The sequence below is a fragment of the Bubalus bubalis genome, chromosome 1 (assembly GCF_019923935.1).
Source record: "Bubalus bubalis isolate 160015118507 breed Murrah chromosome 1, NDDB_SH_1, whole genome shotgun sequence".
Taxonomy (NCBI): Eukaryota; Metazoa; Chordata; class Mammalia; order Artiodactyla; family Bovidae; genus Bubalus; species Bubalus bubalis.
In genome coordinates this window covers 175,747,784-175,764,358 of record NC_059157.1, presented here as the reverse complement: position 1 = coordinate 175,764,358, position 16,575 = coordinate 175,747,784, and the positions used below count along the sequence as shown (strand labels likewise).

The 16,575-nt window shown below is 36.4% G+C and overlaps 1 protein-coding gene across 14 annotated transcripts in view; it reads left to right on the top strand.

The window, feature by feature from the left end:
- The window catches only part of ARMC8 (armadillo repeat containing 8), a 110,338-nt gene that overhangs the window by 58,972 nt on the left and 34,791 nt on the right, over positions 1 to 16,575 (top strand). For 12 of the 14 annotated variants that reach the window (XM_044946727.2, XM_025291186.2, XM_006049402.4 and 9 more), the window contains 2 exons: positions 1,466 to 1,666; positions 4,820 to 4,915. In XM_044946727.2, coding sequence (XP_044802662.1) covers positions 1,466 to 1,666; positions 4,820 to 4,915 — 297 coding nt within the window. The remainder of the gene's footprint in view (positions 1 to 1,465; positions 1,667 to 4,819; positions 4,916 to 16,575) is intronic. The other 2 variants (XM_025291192.2, XM_025291181.3) reach the window with 1 other exon arrangement.

Genomic DNA, 16,575 nt, shown 5'->3' with positions numbered 1-16,575 from the left:
TCTGAGGACCCCTAAGTAGGTAGCCCTGCATAGAGCACTGAGGGCTTCCACATCCTTACTTAACTGCTCTATCCCTACTTTTCTTTCTCATTGATAAACTTGTTTAATAGTATCTTCTTTGGATAGTAGTTGTGAGTATTAAATTCAATAATCCATGAATTTATGGTATTGAAAATGTTGGTAACTATTCAAAGGAAAATAAGAATAAGGCTTTCTTCTTGGAAGCCTAGGGTTGTATCTTAAAGATGGAACCAGCCTGATAAGAGATCAGTAGTGAACAATGAAGTGCTGAACTCTGTGGTAAAGCTATGATAGGAACTTAGAACAAAACATAGTTGACTGTGGCTGTAGAGGAAAGCTTCATATAATTCTAACGTTTCAGTTTCTATTTCCATATCAACCTTTAAAGTTAATTCTTCAGCCTTAGAAATATAAACATGGGATATTTTTAGTGAGAACCTAATGTAGGGCTTCCCACGTAGCTCAGTCAGTAAAGCATCTGCCTGCAATGTGGGAGACCTGGGTTCAATTCCTGCATCAGGAAGTTCCCCTGGAGAAGGAAATGGCAACCTACTCCAGTATTCTTACCTGGAGAATCCCATGGACAGAGGAGCCTGGCAGGCTACAGTTCCTGGGATTGCCAAAGTTGGACATGACTTAGCACTATCTTTATCTTTATCTTAAGGTAGGTTAATTACCAAGCCAAGATTTTCAAAGGACCTCAGAAGTAAAACTGATATCACAGTCATTCCAGGGAGTTCTTTGGAGAACCAAGGAACTGTGATTGGTACAGTTCACTTGGATTAGAGGAGAACTGGTAGAATCTGAGCAATTGGGAAGATCACTGAATTTTTAAAGCTGTATTTTGTTTTTGTAATCTCTAAACAAAAAATTGAAAGTCATCCCAGCCATATCACACTCATTAAGGAAAAGATTCTGGAGTAGGAAATGGCAACCCACTCCAGTATTCTTGCCCAGAAAATTCCATGGCGAGAGGAGCCTGGCAGACTGCAGTCCATGGGGTCACAAAGAGTCGGACACGACTGAGCACAAGGAAAAGATAGCATGCTTTTTCTATGGCAAAATTTTTCCTAATTAAACTGCTGAATTATTTTAGGTAAATAAATACATAGACAGGGCAGAAGCATCAGCAGTGATATATTAGGGATTCTTGAATGTCTTTTGTAAGGTTTTATGATAAAGCTTCAGTCTCATCAATCACAAAAGCCTAAAGTGCTTTGAATATATGTGAGTTTAGTGTGCCAGTGTAAATGATTAATGCACACTGAATTTTGTTTTTACATTCCAAAACAAATCCTTTTATTCTCTGAAAGTCTTTATTGAAATATTTGATTACCAACATGACTCCCAGTAAAAACCATTGGGTTAATTTAGTTACTGTATGATCTCCATCATGCTTTTTCCCTTTACCAAAAAAGCAAATAATTAATTTCACTCCTTCCAGACATTGCCTTGTTTGGTTCGAATGTGCAGTAAGGAGAGGTTACTAGAGGAGAGAGTTGAAGGAGCTGAGACACTCGCCTATCTGATTGAACCAGATGTTGAGCTGCAGAGAATTGCTAGCATTACTGATCACCTCATTGCCATGCTTGCTGATTACTTCAAGTATCCCAGCTCTGTGAGTGCCATCACTGATATTAAAAGGGTATGTTCTCTTTTCCTTTTCAGCAACTCGAGAGAGGGATTTTTAAAAAGATTTTCTTACTGTTCACTACTTTGAACCACTTGATAAATTACAGTTCAAAGCCCTTATAAATAAAGAAATCTTTTACTTCTGGTAAGAAAGATGATGTTGCTTTATGAATTTTTGAATTCAGTCTGTTAAGTTTTTTAGTAAGGAGGTAATCAAGAAATTTCATCCCTGATTCCCACCTAACCCCAAAATAGTAGGGTCTCTAAGCTAGGGTTATTGACATTATATCAACATCCTCATCCTTTTCAAGGTTCCAGAATCATCTCTGTTGCTATATTCTCATTCTTTAGAACAAAGATAATCTTCTGTTCCAGGAGACTGAGTGGCTTTATTTTACTCTCTGCCACTGTTTTTTCCTATCTTTTCTTCTAATTTTTGCCATCTCCTCTTTCTTTTCTGCAGTTTCATACTGTATTTTGGGCCTGGTAGTTGACAGTAAAGCACCACCTAACCTCTAGTTTGAAAGCATCAAAGACCAAATTGTGCTAACTTTTTCTCAAACTATCAGTGCCTTAGAATGGCAGATGTTCTTTTTGGCTTTGTTTTTCTCAACCTGTTTGTCATATGCACTTCTCTAAGCGGGAGAGATAAACATTCTGTTAGAGAAAGTTTATTTAAGGAGGTCATAGTAGAGAGAGCATTGCCTCTTAAATGGTAACCAGTACTGTTTCACATATGTGACTGTGTTTTTAATGCCACTGGTCCCAGTGGTAAATTTTTAAAACTATTCTTTTGACCTCTCCCCTGCCCTTGGGTTTCAAAAAACTTCATCTGGTAGGCAACTGTTCTTTTGGCATTTAACACTAAAAATAAAACAAACTATTAAGGGTATACCTTTCTCTGTCTCAGAAAGGGCCTAGAATAACTTTCATTGATATTTGTATTAATGTACTCTTCCCTTTATATATTAAAGTTTTGTGCCCACCCTTCCTTCAGTATAGCTCAGTTGATAAAGAATTCACCTGCAATGCAGGAGACCCCAGTTCAATTCCTGGGTCAGGAAGATCCGCTGGAAAAGGGATAGGCTACCCACTCCAGTATTCTTGGACTTCCCTTGTGGCTCAGCTGGTAAAGAATCCACCTGCAATATGGCAGACTTGGGTTCTATCCCTGGGTTGGGATGATCCCCTGGAGAAGGGAAAGGCTACCCACTCCAGTATTCTGGCCTAGAGAATTCTATGGACTGTATAATCCATGGGGTCGCAAAGAATCGGACACGACTGAGCCACTTTCACTTTCATTCCCTTCAATAGTATTGTTTTTCTGGCAGAAGTGGTAGGTTATATTGAGCCATCTTGCCTTGTCTGTTTTCCCTCTGACCACTTGCTCAAACTGACACAGTACTTCTCAGTACAAACATATATGAGCAAGTCCTAACTATAGCCTCATGAACCCCTTTAGTTGACCATCCCAGCAAGGCAAATAGAACACTTTGATGGATACGAGAGTGAAGAAACAGTTATAAGAACTTCTAGCCTACGTATGTGCAAAACTAACTGGTATATAGATTATCCCTTCTCCTAGGGTTTTTCCATCACAGTAAAACTGGAATAATAATGACTTTTAAAAATCTCCTAAACCTGAGTATTAGTTTGTTTTGTCATCTTTATTTTTGATACAATGGTTTCTGACATAGAAGTGTGCATACTAGACCGAAAAGGGACTTTTTGCATATTAATAAATGTGTGATTTTTACAATACTTTATTTAAGTCCAAGTCAGTATTCTAGTGAGTTATGACTGGAAAGTAGTTAAGACATAAGAACACATATTTTAGAACTTACACATCAAAATGAATATTGTATATTGGGAGATTCCTCCCATAAACCATCTGTGCCTGCTTTGATCAAGATATTTTTGGAGCTACGTTAAGAATTGCCTTTAGAAAAAAAAAAAAAAAGAATTGCCTTTAGAACCACCCCATCTGAGTTTCAGTTTTTTTTTTACTGTGGAGTTTTTGTTGTTGTTATTACTCTAAATGACATTACCCAGCTGGGTTTCTCCAACTTCACACACAATGACAATTAAAACTCTCTTAGTTGATGAAAATATGTTATTGTCAAGATTTGCTTGCTAGTATGCCATTCAGTTCTTTAGGAATTTTCAAAAGAGGGTCTCAGAATATTATGAACAACACCTATATCTTTGCATAAGGCTGAGGTTTTCCAAGGCAACTTATTTGGAAAAAGTTGCCATCATTTGGATGAATAAGTTATATCCCTTAGTTGTGAAATTATTTATTGATATGCCTTATAAATTTACTGGTTCATATTTAGTCACTGAAAGTGTCCTAAGAACATACTTCTTTTTTATCTTTTTGGTAGTTTGGTGATAAATCAGGTATTTGGAAGAACTGATAACTGAGAAAGCCAGTTATGCATGTGAAAGACAGCATTAATTATTTCTTACCAGTAATTTTAATAAATGTATCCCAAAAAAGTCTCCTGAAAACAACTCTCAGATAGCTGTAATAGACAGATACTAATGATTACCATTTTGTGTTGTTTATTAAGTATTTTTACAAAGATTTTCCTGCTTCTAAAAAGCGTTATAAATGCTGAAATTTGGCTAGCACTATTAATGTTTGGGAAAACCTTCTCAAAGATTGCAGCAGCACTCAAGTTATCAGCTGTGTTCTAGGTCTGGAAAGGCCTGCGTGTGCCGTGTTGGTGAGAGCGTTTCAAAGAGCTGGTGGGGAATTCTCTGGTTGTCCAGTGGTTAGAACTCCACGCTTCCATTGCTGGGGGCACAGAGTCAATCTCTGGTTGGGGAACTACGATTCCACATGCCATGGCCAAAAAAAACCAATTGGTGCAAGCAAGCATCGGTGCCACTAAAGAAACACTGAATTTTTAGGGCTCAAAGATCACAAAGGTTTTTCATATACCAGTATTATCACATTTTAGACAGAAGCAAACTGCAAGAATTCCAGGTCTTCCTGACACAGACCCAGCAAGGTCTTAGTCATATGTGAGCCAAACCCCAAAATAACCAGCACTAATATGTTAGTAGCTGTTAAGCATTTTTTTTTTCTTCAACTCTATTAGTTTTATTGAAAATTTAATTTGTGGACTGGGTTGGAACACATCTTTTTTTCCTCCTGTAGCTTGATCATGACTTAAAGCATGCTCATGAACTTCGCCAGGCTGCATTCAAGCTCTATGCCTCTCTTGGAGCAAACGATGAAGACATCCGGAAGAAGGTGAGTCTGGGAGAGGGGCGTCCCCCAGTCCTGACAGCCAGCAGGCAGGGAGTGACGTCAACCTGAAAGTCGTGGTGAAGAGCACTAACAGTGACTGTTTGAATATAATAAAACAGAGTGACTAAAGGCATAATTGAAGAATGAATGGGACCCGGATTTGGGGGGTTGTTTGTTTTTTTAGAACATAGAGTGGCATGGCCGTGCTGGAATGACAAATAACCGGCGTGCTTTTTTGTGTCATTAATATGGATTATTATGTTGCACATTTTTGCATGTGTTCTGATAAAAACCAGTTCTAGCACTGTGAAGCTTCAGATACCTTGAAAGACCTAACACTAGAATTGTAAATGTTATTTATGGAAATCCTTTCCAATGCCATTGAGAAATTCATATCTCTATTGTATATTGTTCTTTGATATGTGGCTTAGTTATGTTTTGATTTTTTTTGCTACTGTGCAAGTTTGATGTGAATAAAATCTTTGTGGAATAATGATTTTATGTTTAGTGAGTGGTCATCTGAATTTTCCAGCTCCCAAAAAATGTATCACTGGTATAGCACCTTATGTTATTGCAGTCTAGTCCAACACTGAGCTCATGTTCTTCATGAGAATAGTTCTAAGCAGGGAGTAAAGTATTGTAAGCTCTGATCTGGCTCCCTCTGCAGACCAAAATGCTGGAGCTTACTACACACAATAATGTATAATCTAATAAATTATACACAAGACTTTAGGAACATCAGTAAATTAATTCATATATTCTGTCTTGATGAACCATAGCAGAAAGCAAAATGTGGCAGTTTACTCAATCTTCCCATCCTGTATATTGGTATTTTAAGGAGCCCTGAGAAAGAAATCACAAGTGTTGGGACTTTAACATGATTTAGAGAGGTAATTTGGGCTTGTAGAGAGAGAAGTATGTAATTAACTATAGGTTTATTAAAATAAATTGGACCACTGTTGGAGATAATTGAAATTAATAGCAGTAAGATTAGATATGTAAGTAGCTTTGATTTAAAATCTGTGCAGAAAACACAACTAAGCTGAATGTTTTCCATGTACCTCAATTTAGTTCAGTTAACAAGATGTTTTTGACTTGATATGTTTTAGTAAATATCTATGAAAATCCTTTTCAACACCTCTAAGCTTTAATTTGTAAACTGTTACTTCAAGGCAGACATACTAGTGATACGATATTCCCTCTGTCTAAGCATGATTTATGGATATTGATGTTCATATGTTTCATTCAGTTTAGGAACATGGTATGTTGCCAAGGGGAGAGGCTTCTATGGCAATTCATATAGATAAAACATTTTAAAAATTGACATGGACTATGTAACTTAAATACATAATGATTTGTTTGGGGATGGTTTAGTAGGGCCCAATGGAAAGAGAAGTATTTTACCCATTCTTTTAGCTCAAGAAGGCCATGCCATGGACTGAAAGGGAGATAGATAGATGGACCATAATGAGGGGAAATAGGATGTCCATTTGTACTTCTTTGTACTTTTTTGTTAATAAACTATTGTTTTGGAATTAATGACTTTAATTTGTGATATCGTGTTCTAGAAATACAACATAACAGTCTGGTGATTAGTAGTCTAAACTTGTATTTATAATGTGTATAATTTCCTGGTAAGGCTAAATCCTGATAATTGCTGTAGAAAGATGACAAATAAAGAATAAGTTATAATTATTATAGTTTTTTTTGTGTGTGCTGAAGAAAAGATACTGTGGTATGCTGATGTAATGGGGATTCTATAGAGTTTTTAGGAAGATATTTAACTTCTGGGGAATTAAGTGAATAATTTACAGTTCATAGCAACTACTGAAGAGAGAAATTGTAAACTGAAAAATATAAAATAATTTTGTGATAAAATCTGCATGAAAACAGTTCCTAGTGGAGAATTCTTATTTTCAGTGTATAAAAAATGATAAATGATAACTCTTCCTTTGAATGCATTTATTTCTATTCTATTTTTTGTTGAAATAATTATTTGGATAGATTTTTATTTACTTTCTCTCTGAAATATTTATTTACTTTTTGCACTTATGCCTTAATGAGCTTTGATTGTATTTCATTTTTTGGTGTAGATTCTTGAAGTACAATGTTTATTATTGTTTTATTTTTGATGCAATTTTCATACATGCCAAGATGGAATTTTAGTTTACTGAGTTAATGAGTGGGTAATCTCTGAAAGAGATTTCAAGGACTGTAGACCTATTTCCACCCCCTCCTTTTCCCTCACCCCAAATAAAAGCAACAAAAAGGCTTTATGTTTGCTCCAGGATACAAATAAGAGGTGTTCAATTGGTCTGCCCTTTAAATTGAAGATAGGAATGCGATTCAATAAATATAGGAAGTAACATATATCCCATTGCCTTTTTATGACCAGTTAAGGAAATGAGGCAGAATGAAGAAGAGAAAACTAGACCAGAGAACTAGAGACAGTGAGAGGTATACACAGAAGTAAAGGAGAAAGTTACAGGCCTCCTCTCTTCATGGAATTATGGCTCTCTCTATCTTACTGCTTCTAAAGACCTCTTAAGGCCTGCTGTGATTTCATTTCTTGATACCTTCTCTCTGGGCCACACAAAATTAAGCTGAAGACTGAATATGATCTATAGGTCAGAGATGTACCAGTCCTGCTTTGAAGCAGTGTTGGTGTGTTCCCATTAAAAGTAACTGTGTAACAGTCCCAGAACCTCATAAGCACTCAATGAATATTGTTGAATGAATATATATAGAGAGAAATATAGAAATGAAAATGCAGAAATCATATGCAGAGTGACATTTCCTTTAATACCTCTGGATCTTTTGGTATCCTGTGCAGAGCAAAGTCGGTATCCTTATTCCTAGCTTGGCATCCGTTATCACTCTGTGGCATACCTACAAATTTCCTGATTTCCTGTGGTGTCCTGTCAGTGAAAGAGGGTGGAAAGTGTCCTGCGGTGAAAGTGGAAACCATTACCATTAGCTGTGACGTGAAGAGGGAGAAGAAGCCCAAGAAAAGATGAAGGACCGCTCAGCTTGACAGCAGATGTGGACTGGCCATATTAAACTTAGATAATTCACGATTTTGTTTAGAGAAAGCAAGGGCAGAGTAGGAATTGAGAGCTCGGTGAAAGAAGGGTCCAGAGCACAATAGCAGTGCCTGCACTGACAACTATGCCAGGTAAAAATGAAGTAAAATGCCAGGTAATCTTTGCCATGGGGAAAGTCTAGTTTCTAATGATAACCTTTACCACATGCTGCTGCTGCTAAGTTGCTTCAGTCATGTCTGACTCTGCAACCCCAGAGACGACAGCCCACCAGGCTCCCCCGTCCCTGGGATTCTCCAGGCAAGAACACTGGAGTGGGTTGCCATTTCCTTCTCCAATGCATGAAAGTGAAAAGTGAAAGTGAAGTCGCTCAGTCGTGTCCGACTCCCAGCGACCCCATGGACTGCAGCCTACCAGGCTTCTCCGTCCATGGGACTCTCCAGGCAAGAGTACTGGAGTGGGGTGCCATTGCCTTCTTCTTTACCACATAGTAATGCTGACTAAGAAGTATAAGTTCAGTTAATGGGATGGTAACAAACAAGTTAGAAAACTAACAAATTATTTCAAGTACTGGTATCCCAATCAAAACCCCAGTCAGTTGGTTAAGTCATGCAGAAGCAGCAGTGGCAAACAGTCCTGTAATTGTGAAGTCCATTGTTTTATAACAAAGAACTGCTTTTTTGAAGACCATCTCTTGATTGGTATCTATTGATCATCAATTAGGTTGGAAATTTAAAAGGATTGTCTCTCTTACTTTCTTCAAGGAGGTTATAGAATTTATCAGAAATAGCTAGGAAGTGTAAATTGAGGAAAATTAGGAGTATATTAAATATGAATAAATTAAAATTTAAGGAAATTAATAAACTTAACTAGATGTTGTTTTTATTTTTGATAAAACATGTTACAAATGTTAATGTAGTACTTATTGTAGCCTTTGCTCCTTTGAGATATCAGACTAATGGAGCCTTTCAGAAAGCTTTCCTCTTGGATTTTGAGTACTTTTATTTTAGCTAGAGATCCCCTTTAAGGAACTAGACTGTAAGCCCCACGAGGGCAGGGATTTTTTAAAATATTTTGTTCCTCACTGTAGTCCCAGCATCTACAATACTATTGAGTGCATAGTTGACACTTAACTAGTATTTGAAGAATAAATGGATGAATGGGAAAACAAAAACAAAAACAAGCAGATAATTGAACCATATTGCAAAATTGGATTGATAAGCACTGTTAATTGTATTATAAATGGACCTCTCTGCATTAAGAACTTTCATAACTTTACTAGCAATTCTACGGGTATGTGAAGAGGAGATTTAAAATAGAGAAAACCTACATCTGATCATATAGTCAAGGGGTTTCACTATACTTAGCATAGAGGGGATATAGGAATTTTCTATTTTCAAGAGGCAAACAATTCCAAGGGCATGTCTTCTACTTACTTTGATACAGATCAAAGAGAATATGTTTTATGATATGGTACTTGTTTAATTTTGAAATAATTTTTTACCATTTCTTAGTTTTTTCCTTTCTAAATGTGTGATTTTTAAAGATATATAGCACTCGCAAACGTGAATCTGCACAATTTTTTCCCCTAGGGATAAAAGTATGATTTGGTTTATAGAAATTAGCCCAACTCTTAGAAATCAGCCTATTCTGTAAAGTGATATACAACTGGATAAAATAATTCCCAATTAATGAATGTCAGATTTTTATGAAAATCATAATTAATGAAGGTCAGTAATTTAATTCTACATAGATTGATTGAACTGCCCACATTGTATAAATAATGTTAGATTGGTGGAGAGAGGGGGGGAAAACAGCAGGTGTGATAAAGAGAAGTAAAGACACAGCCTTAATATTCAGAATTTATAATAAAACCTTAGTAAGTCAGAGAAAAGTAAGGAAATGCCAGTAAGAATTTGCAAGGGGCTCAAAGAATTATTTGGAACCAATTAAAGTAGACATGGTGATACCAGTGGACCTATCCTTGAATCAATTTGGAAATGAATAATTTAATATTTTGATGTTTTCTAAATGCCTGTTCTATCTTCAAGAATCAAAAACATGAAATCTTAAGTTTCTGTTCTTTGTAAGGGGAAAAAGACTAGTCACAGTGGTTTTTATATAACACATGTGAAGAAGGTAGCCAAGGGTGAGATATATTTTCTTTTTAAACTGAGCAATTTTTTTTCTTGGACAGTTTTTTTGAGAAGTATAGGCAGAGAAAAATGAGGAAAGGAAAGCAAAAAGAAGATTGAGACTTTGTCTTATACCCTTTTTTTCCTAGCAGAGGAAGTTTTATCTGCAGGGACATTTTAGTTTGAGATACAATGTATTTGAAATATCTAGCATGGTGCATGTAGGTGCTCAATAAATGGAAGCATTTGTTAGAATACCTTCCATGAATAATTTTATTTGAAGATTAAAGATAAATATATTTTTAAGTGTATTAGGGAAAAAAATTGAATGCTATTGGGACATAAATAAAAAGGTTTATAGTGAAGACTGCTTTTGTACTATAAATTTCCAAGACTATTAGTTATTTGTTTTAGTAAAAAGAATATTTATAATTCAGAAGCATAGGTCTTTCCTTAGTTTATCTTTTATTAATAAGTTGTCTTCCTACTCTTATATTTTAAAATATATTTAAAATACTCATTTTCAAAACCTTTTTGTTGCTATACCATGCCCTCTGAAGCACAAAAACACTTTTGTTTTTCTTGGAGTGAAATAGAATTCACAATCTAAATCAATAATTGGTTAAAATCATAGGTAGTAGATGTCTTGAGCAAAGTAAGGAGACCAAATTCTATCTAACTTTATCTAAGTATTAATTATTACTGTCTATGATTACCATAGATGTCATTTCTCCAAAGAATCATCATTCTTCTGAAACCATATCCCAAATGCACATGTTCAAATTTTGAACAAATGTAAATCTTCTGTGTTTTTGAAGTTATATGATTTTAAAGTATATTTGTAAATTTAGGCCAGTTTTTCTTACTATCTTTTTAATATCTCAAAGATTTAATAAGCACTTCACTTTGAACTTTTTTACTCATTTGTTGTAGCTTTATTTTATTTTATTATTGGTCTTCTGTGTAACAGTATAATTGTATCATGAGTTTATATTTTTAAATATTTTGTGAAGTTCAGTAATTCTAAATGGTTATCTAAAAGGTATACTGTCAAAATTCTGTATTTGTCTCTGCCATGAAATCAGGCAGATGCAGAGAATTCTTTCTAAGCATTAGTCTACATGTTGAAACAAATGCCTTGAACATTTTGAAGGTTTTCGACGGTATCACAGAAATAGCACCCTTCAGGACTTGGTTCTGCTACTGAATAACAACAATTCATTCAGAATTCAGAATTACTTGATTTAATCTGTGGTTAAATTGTTAGTTATCATCTGAAAGCTAATCTACTAAAGAATTTTAAATGAACTCTGCAACACTGATTCATGATGGTAAGTATTTTTAAAGAGTTCACCATGACAGGACCAGGTTTTGCCACTTGCCCACAGTATTAAGACCCTTGGCCTTCAACATACTGAAAGAAGCAAACCTGGGAGCGATAATGCTATATACAGAATAGAGGTATTTATACAATCAAGCAATGAACTTATAGTTTAGACTTTCATTAAATGGAGACATAAAATTGAGAGTTATACTGTTTTTGTGGTATTGTAGTTACATAAATCATTGAATTACAGTTCTTGTTCTTTTTTTTCATAAGAAGTACAAACTGGTTGTTTCATTAGTTGTTTATAATATAATTAAGACAGATGTCTAATAAACCAAGAAATTGGCTAAAATATGGTATATATTAAAGACCATATTACATTATGGTCTATGTAGAGCTAAAATTAGTGACTTGGTTTGATTTTCAAGAATGTTCTATCTAGCAATGAATGAATTGTTTGGGATGATAAAATATTTGTGCAGAAGTAGACCTTGAGAAGATTGAGTTTGTGATGAAGAACCAGAATCAGTGCTACACACTTCGCTATATTGATACTAGCACAGGAGTTGGCAAAACTATATCCTGTGGGTACTTATCACCTGTGTAATAATTCTGTAGCCTGTGAGCTAAAAATGGTTTTTGCAGTTTTAAATGGTTGGAAGAAGAAAACCAAAAGAAGAGTAATATTTCCTGACATGAAAAGTAAATTAAATTCTAATTTGTGTCCATAAAGTTTTTCTTCCTCTGTATCTCTTTTCAGCTTTATTGAGGTATAATTGATGAAATATCTATCAAGTTTTATTGGAATATAGCCATGTTGACTTGTTTATGCATTACCTGTGGCTATTTTGCACAATCACATGGCCCAGAAAACCTTAAAGTTTACTATTTGGCCCTTTGCAGAAAAACTTTGCTCACCCTGTGCTAAAAGTACATAGCTAAATAGAAACACCCATAAACCAGTTTGATGAAAAACTGTATTTCTCATTCTCCTCTTCATACTGGACTGTAGAAAGAAATGGGGCCCTACCAAAACCAGAGGGGAGGCGGGGAGGTTGGTGGGGGGGTGACTTGGAGATCAGTTGTCTGACTTCCTGAAAGAGTGGCATTGTCAAGTGTTGACAGTATGACATTGCCACTGGATGCTGTCCTACATGCTGTTTCCCTTGTTTGAATGATTTTGCCATGTGACAGATCCCAGACAAATTGGATGGTAATTACGGCTTTTGGTTATGATAGGAAACCTAAGATTCTGTGTATTGATTAGCAGAGTTGTCAGAATAAGATTTTTCACCTTGTCAAAGAGAAAAATTAAGATCCATCCAGTTCCATTTTTAAGTAAATATCTATTTAGCCTTTACTACATATGAAACATTGTGTTAGGTGTTTTTGGTCAGTCACCTAGTCATGTCTGACTCTGCAACACCATAGACTGCAGCACCGTGGTACGGGGCATGTAAAAATCATGTAATTCAGATATTTACATCAAGAGATAATCTATTTGGGAAACCAAACTTAGCAGAACTACCATTTATTGAGCACTTACTGTGTGCTGGGCACTGTGCTGATAAAGGTGCATTAGCACATTATCTCCCTTAAACCTTATACAACCTTGTAAGGTAAGCTGTTGCAGATCAGGAAACAAGTGGTTTGACCAAGACCATCCAGCCAATAAGTGGTAGCCCCTAAATTGTGTTCCAGTCTCTCTCACTCCAAAGCCTGTGCTGTTAACCACTTCATTACTTTACTCATCTAAAATTAAATGCCCACTAGAGCCAAATTATGAAATGGCAAGAAATTTCACTGGGAGATATGTGATAGTCTGAAAAAAAAGTGCTATGAATTCAGAAAACTTAATCATCTGTATTAAGTGGTTGCAAAGTATAAGATTCAGAAAATGTGTTTTTTCTCTCACATAGTTTTTGGTACAGAGTGAATAATGAGATGCATTAATCATATCCATTTATTCATGTGGCATTTATGGTATACCTCCTCCTGTATTCCCAAGAATAAAGCACTAGACTTGTATGTAGCTTATGGGAGCCTACAACTTAAAGCAGTTAAGGAACGAGACACTAAATTGCTGTGTAGTAATTCTAGCGCCTCGTGTGTGTAAAAAGTCTCATCTGCATTGAAAGCCAGTTTTGCTGTGATCTACCTAGATATGATTAAAATAAGGCTGTAGTTGAAGTCCATTTATATATTATAAAGAAGTTTACTTAAAAGCATTCTCATCCTTTCCTTCTAAGATATTAAGAAATAAAAGATCTCCATATCTGTTTTCCTTCTGCATCCACTGAAGATGTTAGTTTCTAAGGCCACTATCTTGATATGACTACACTGTAAATTAATATTCTGGAAAGGAAGCATCCAGAGTTAATGATATCATCTCAGAATTTTATTTTGTAGATGGCTTCCTTATGGAATAGATTTGAACTTGAGGCAGCATTTTGAAATCTTTTAGTAGTTATCTCTTATCAAGCTATAATGTTCATAACTAGAATGTAAGCTCCATAAACGCAGTACTTGATAGATAACTGTGCTTGTATTTATTGAGTAAACTGTGTATGTCTGGACATCAGAAGTCAGCCAGCCAACCTGTAGGATATTTAAGACTGTTGCATGCACAGCTTTGTGCTGAGGAGCAGGGGCTGAGCAAGCCATTGTGTTGCATGGTTCTTGGGACAGCACGTCATTCAGACCCCTGAAAAACAGTAGGAGATGGAGGGGAAGTTTCTAGTTCTGTTGTTTGAATAGTCACTTATAAAGGTTTTGTCTATATGCTAAAATAAAAGTGTAATTCAGCAGCTGTTTAGGTTTTGTTCTGCCATAAAGCTAGTGGTTGAACTTTTAAAATTGAACTCTTACGTATAGAGAATTATGTTTTTAACTGAGGAAGTGTTGATCGATTTTTAGATGTTGTAAGTATTTCTCACATGCTGTATTTATATTTTTGGTTTCAAGAGAAGGACAGTTTGGGCCAAGAGAGTTCTCCTATTTTCTTCTCTACAGTGTGGAAAAGTTTAGAACTTTTGAGTGTTTCTCTTAAACACTTAACATAAATGAAGTTTCACAGCTGTTAAGAATCCGCCTGCAATGCAGGAGACCCTGGTTCAATTGCTGGATCGGGAAGATTCCCCGGAGAAGGGATAGGCTATCCATTCCAGTATTCTGGGGCTTCACTGGTGGCTCAGACGATAAAGAATCTGCCTGCAGTATGGGAGACGTGAATTCAGTCCCTGGGTTGGGAAGATCCCTTGGAGAAGGGAACAGCTACCCACTCCAGTATTCTTGCCTGGAGAATTCCATGGACACTGGAGCCTTGTGGGCTACAATCTATGGGGTCACAAAGAGTCGGACATGACTGAGCTACTTTCACTTTAAGAAGATAAAAAGGTCCAGAGGTAGAAATTACAAAATGCCACTTAAAGAGGCTTAAAAACAAGAATGAAATACAGAAGGCCCACCCTAAGAACTCCTCCTCTTTGTCCTCCACTCCTAAAGCAGTGATACTGCTCCCAGGCTTGGACCTGCAGGAGAGCTTAGATGTTAATTTAGTTCAATGCCTTCAAGAGAAAGGACCAAAAGGAGGCCCTGCAGGTCAACTCTTATGATGTTTGGTTTTTCAGTTTCTCTGGCTGAGAGGACGTATACTATTCCCCCAACCCCCTGTCTCCCAAGATTGTGGGGTTAGAGAAGTTTGGTATGAATGTGGAAATGAAGAGCCATGGGAGACTGAGAGAAGGGAAGAAATGCCTTGTAAAATGTTTACTGAGACTCCAAGATATAGTTTTGATCAGTAATCTGTCTTTAGAGAAAGTGAAAGTGAAGTCGCTCAGTCGTGTCTGACTCTTTGTGACCCTGTGGACTGTAGCCTACCAGGCTCCTCAGTCCGTGGGATTTTCCAGGCAAGAATACTGGAGTGGGTTGCCATTTCCTTCTCCAGGGGATCTTCCCAACCCAGGGATCGAACCCAGGTCTCCCACATTGTAGGCAGACGCTTTACCATCTGAGCTGAAACTGTGTATATTTTAGAGGAAAAAAGTCTCCGGTAAAAAAATTACCCTTTATTCTTTAAATATTTGCTAGAGGAAAATGTCAGAAAATCGTGTATGGAGCAGTGGCAAAAATATGACAGAATAGGCTGTAGTTGGGGAAAACCTGCAGGTCTCATCCAGAGCACTTAAGGGCTTGCAGCCTGAGAACAGTAGAATATTAGTCCGTTTGGTTGGTATCTGCTGAAGCTGGGTCCTGCTTCTAGAATGGAGAGCAGGTTATAAGGGAATTGAATTTCACAGTCAGTACAACTCACTCTTGTGGTTTCTTCAGTGTTCTCTTAACTTTTCTTCATTGACTTGCAACCTCTCTGACCCTTGGCATTTATACTCCCAACCCAGGCTGAATGATTTGTCATTTTTCTTTCATGTAGGTGTTGTGAATTGGACCTTTTCTGTTATCTTTGTCTAGCTTATTAGCAATGCCCTCTCTTGCATTGTGTAGTATATACTAATCTTTATTGGCTTAGAATGTCAGTGGGTAATCTGTAGTTCCTACAACCCTGAAGACTTTTAAGTTCTCTTCATTCCTAATTTTCAAACTCAGGCCTCAACCTCATAACTGAGGCTAAGAAAATATCTCATCCTTAAGCACAGTGAGCAGAAAGGCCCTCAAACTAGAAGCCAGAAAATCAGGTGGAGTTGTCTTGTCGGCTCTGCCCCAAATTTGCCTAGAGAACCTGAATCAGTGACTTAATCTTTCTGAACTTTGAAGACCTCATTGTCAATAAAGAAGTTTATTTCTAAGACCTCTGTAGATTTTAAAACCTTTACAGAGTTTATTTCCAAAACCTGTGTAGATTTGAACATTATTCAAGTAGAAATTAACAGCCATAAGTTCATTTAGTTCTTTCAGAGAGTTATGTCTGCTGCCATTAATGCCATGAGAATTCAGTAAGAGGGTTGGGTTTCCAGTTGAACCTGTTTAAGAGCTAGCATTGCAGCTGTCCTTGCTTGATTCATGGAAGACCATGTACTGTTGGGGGATTTAGTTTGTTTTGCTTTGTTTTAATAAAGGAGTAATGGCATGAGGATGTACTCAGGAGTTATAAATATTAAGTGCTCGAGCATTTCCATGATATGCATGGCAGCATATCCTTTAGTT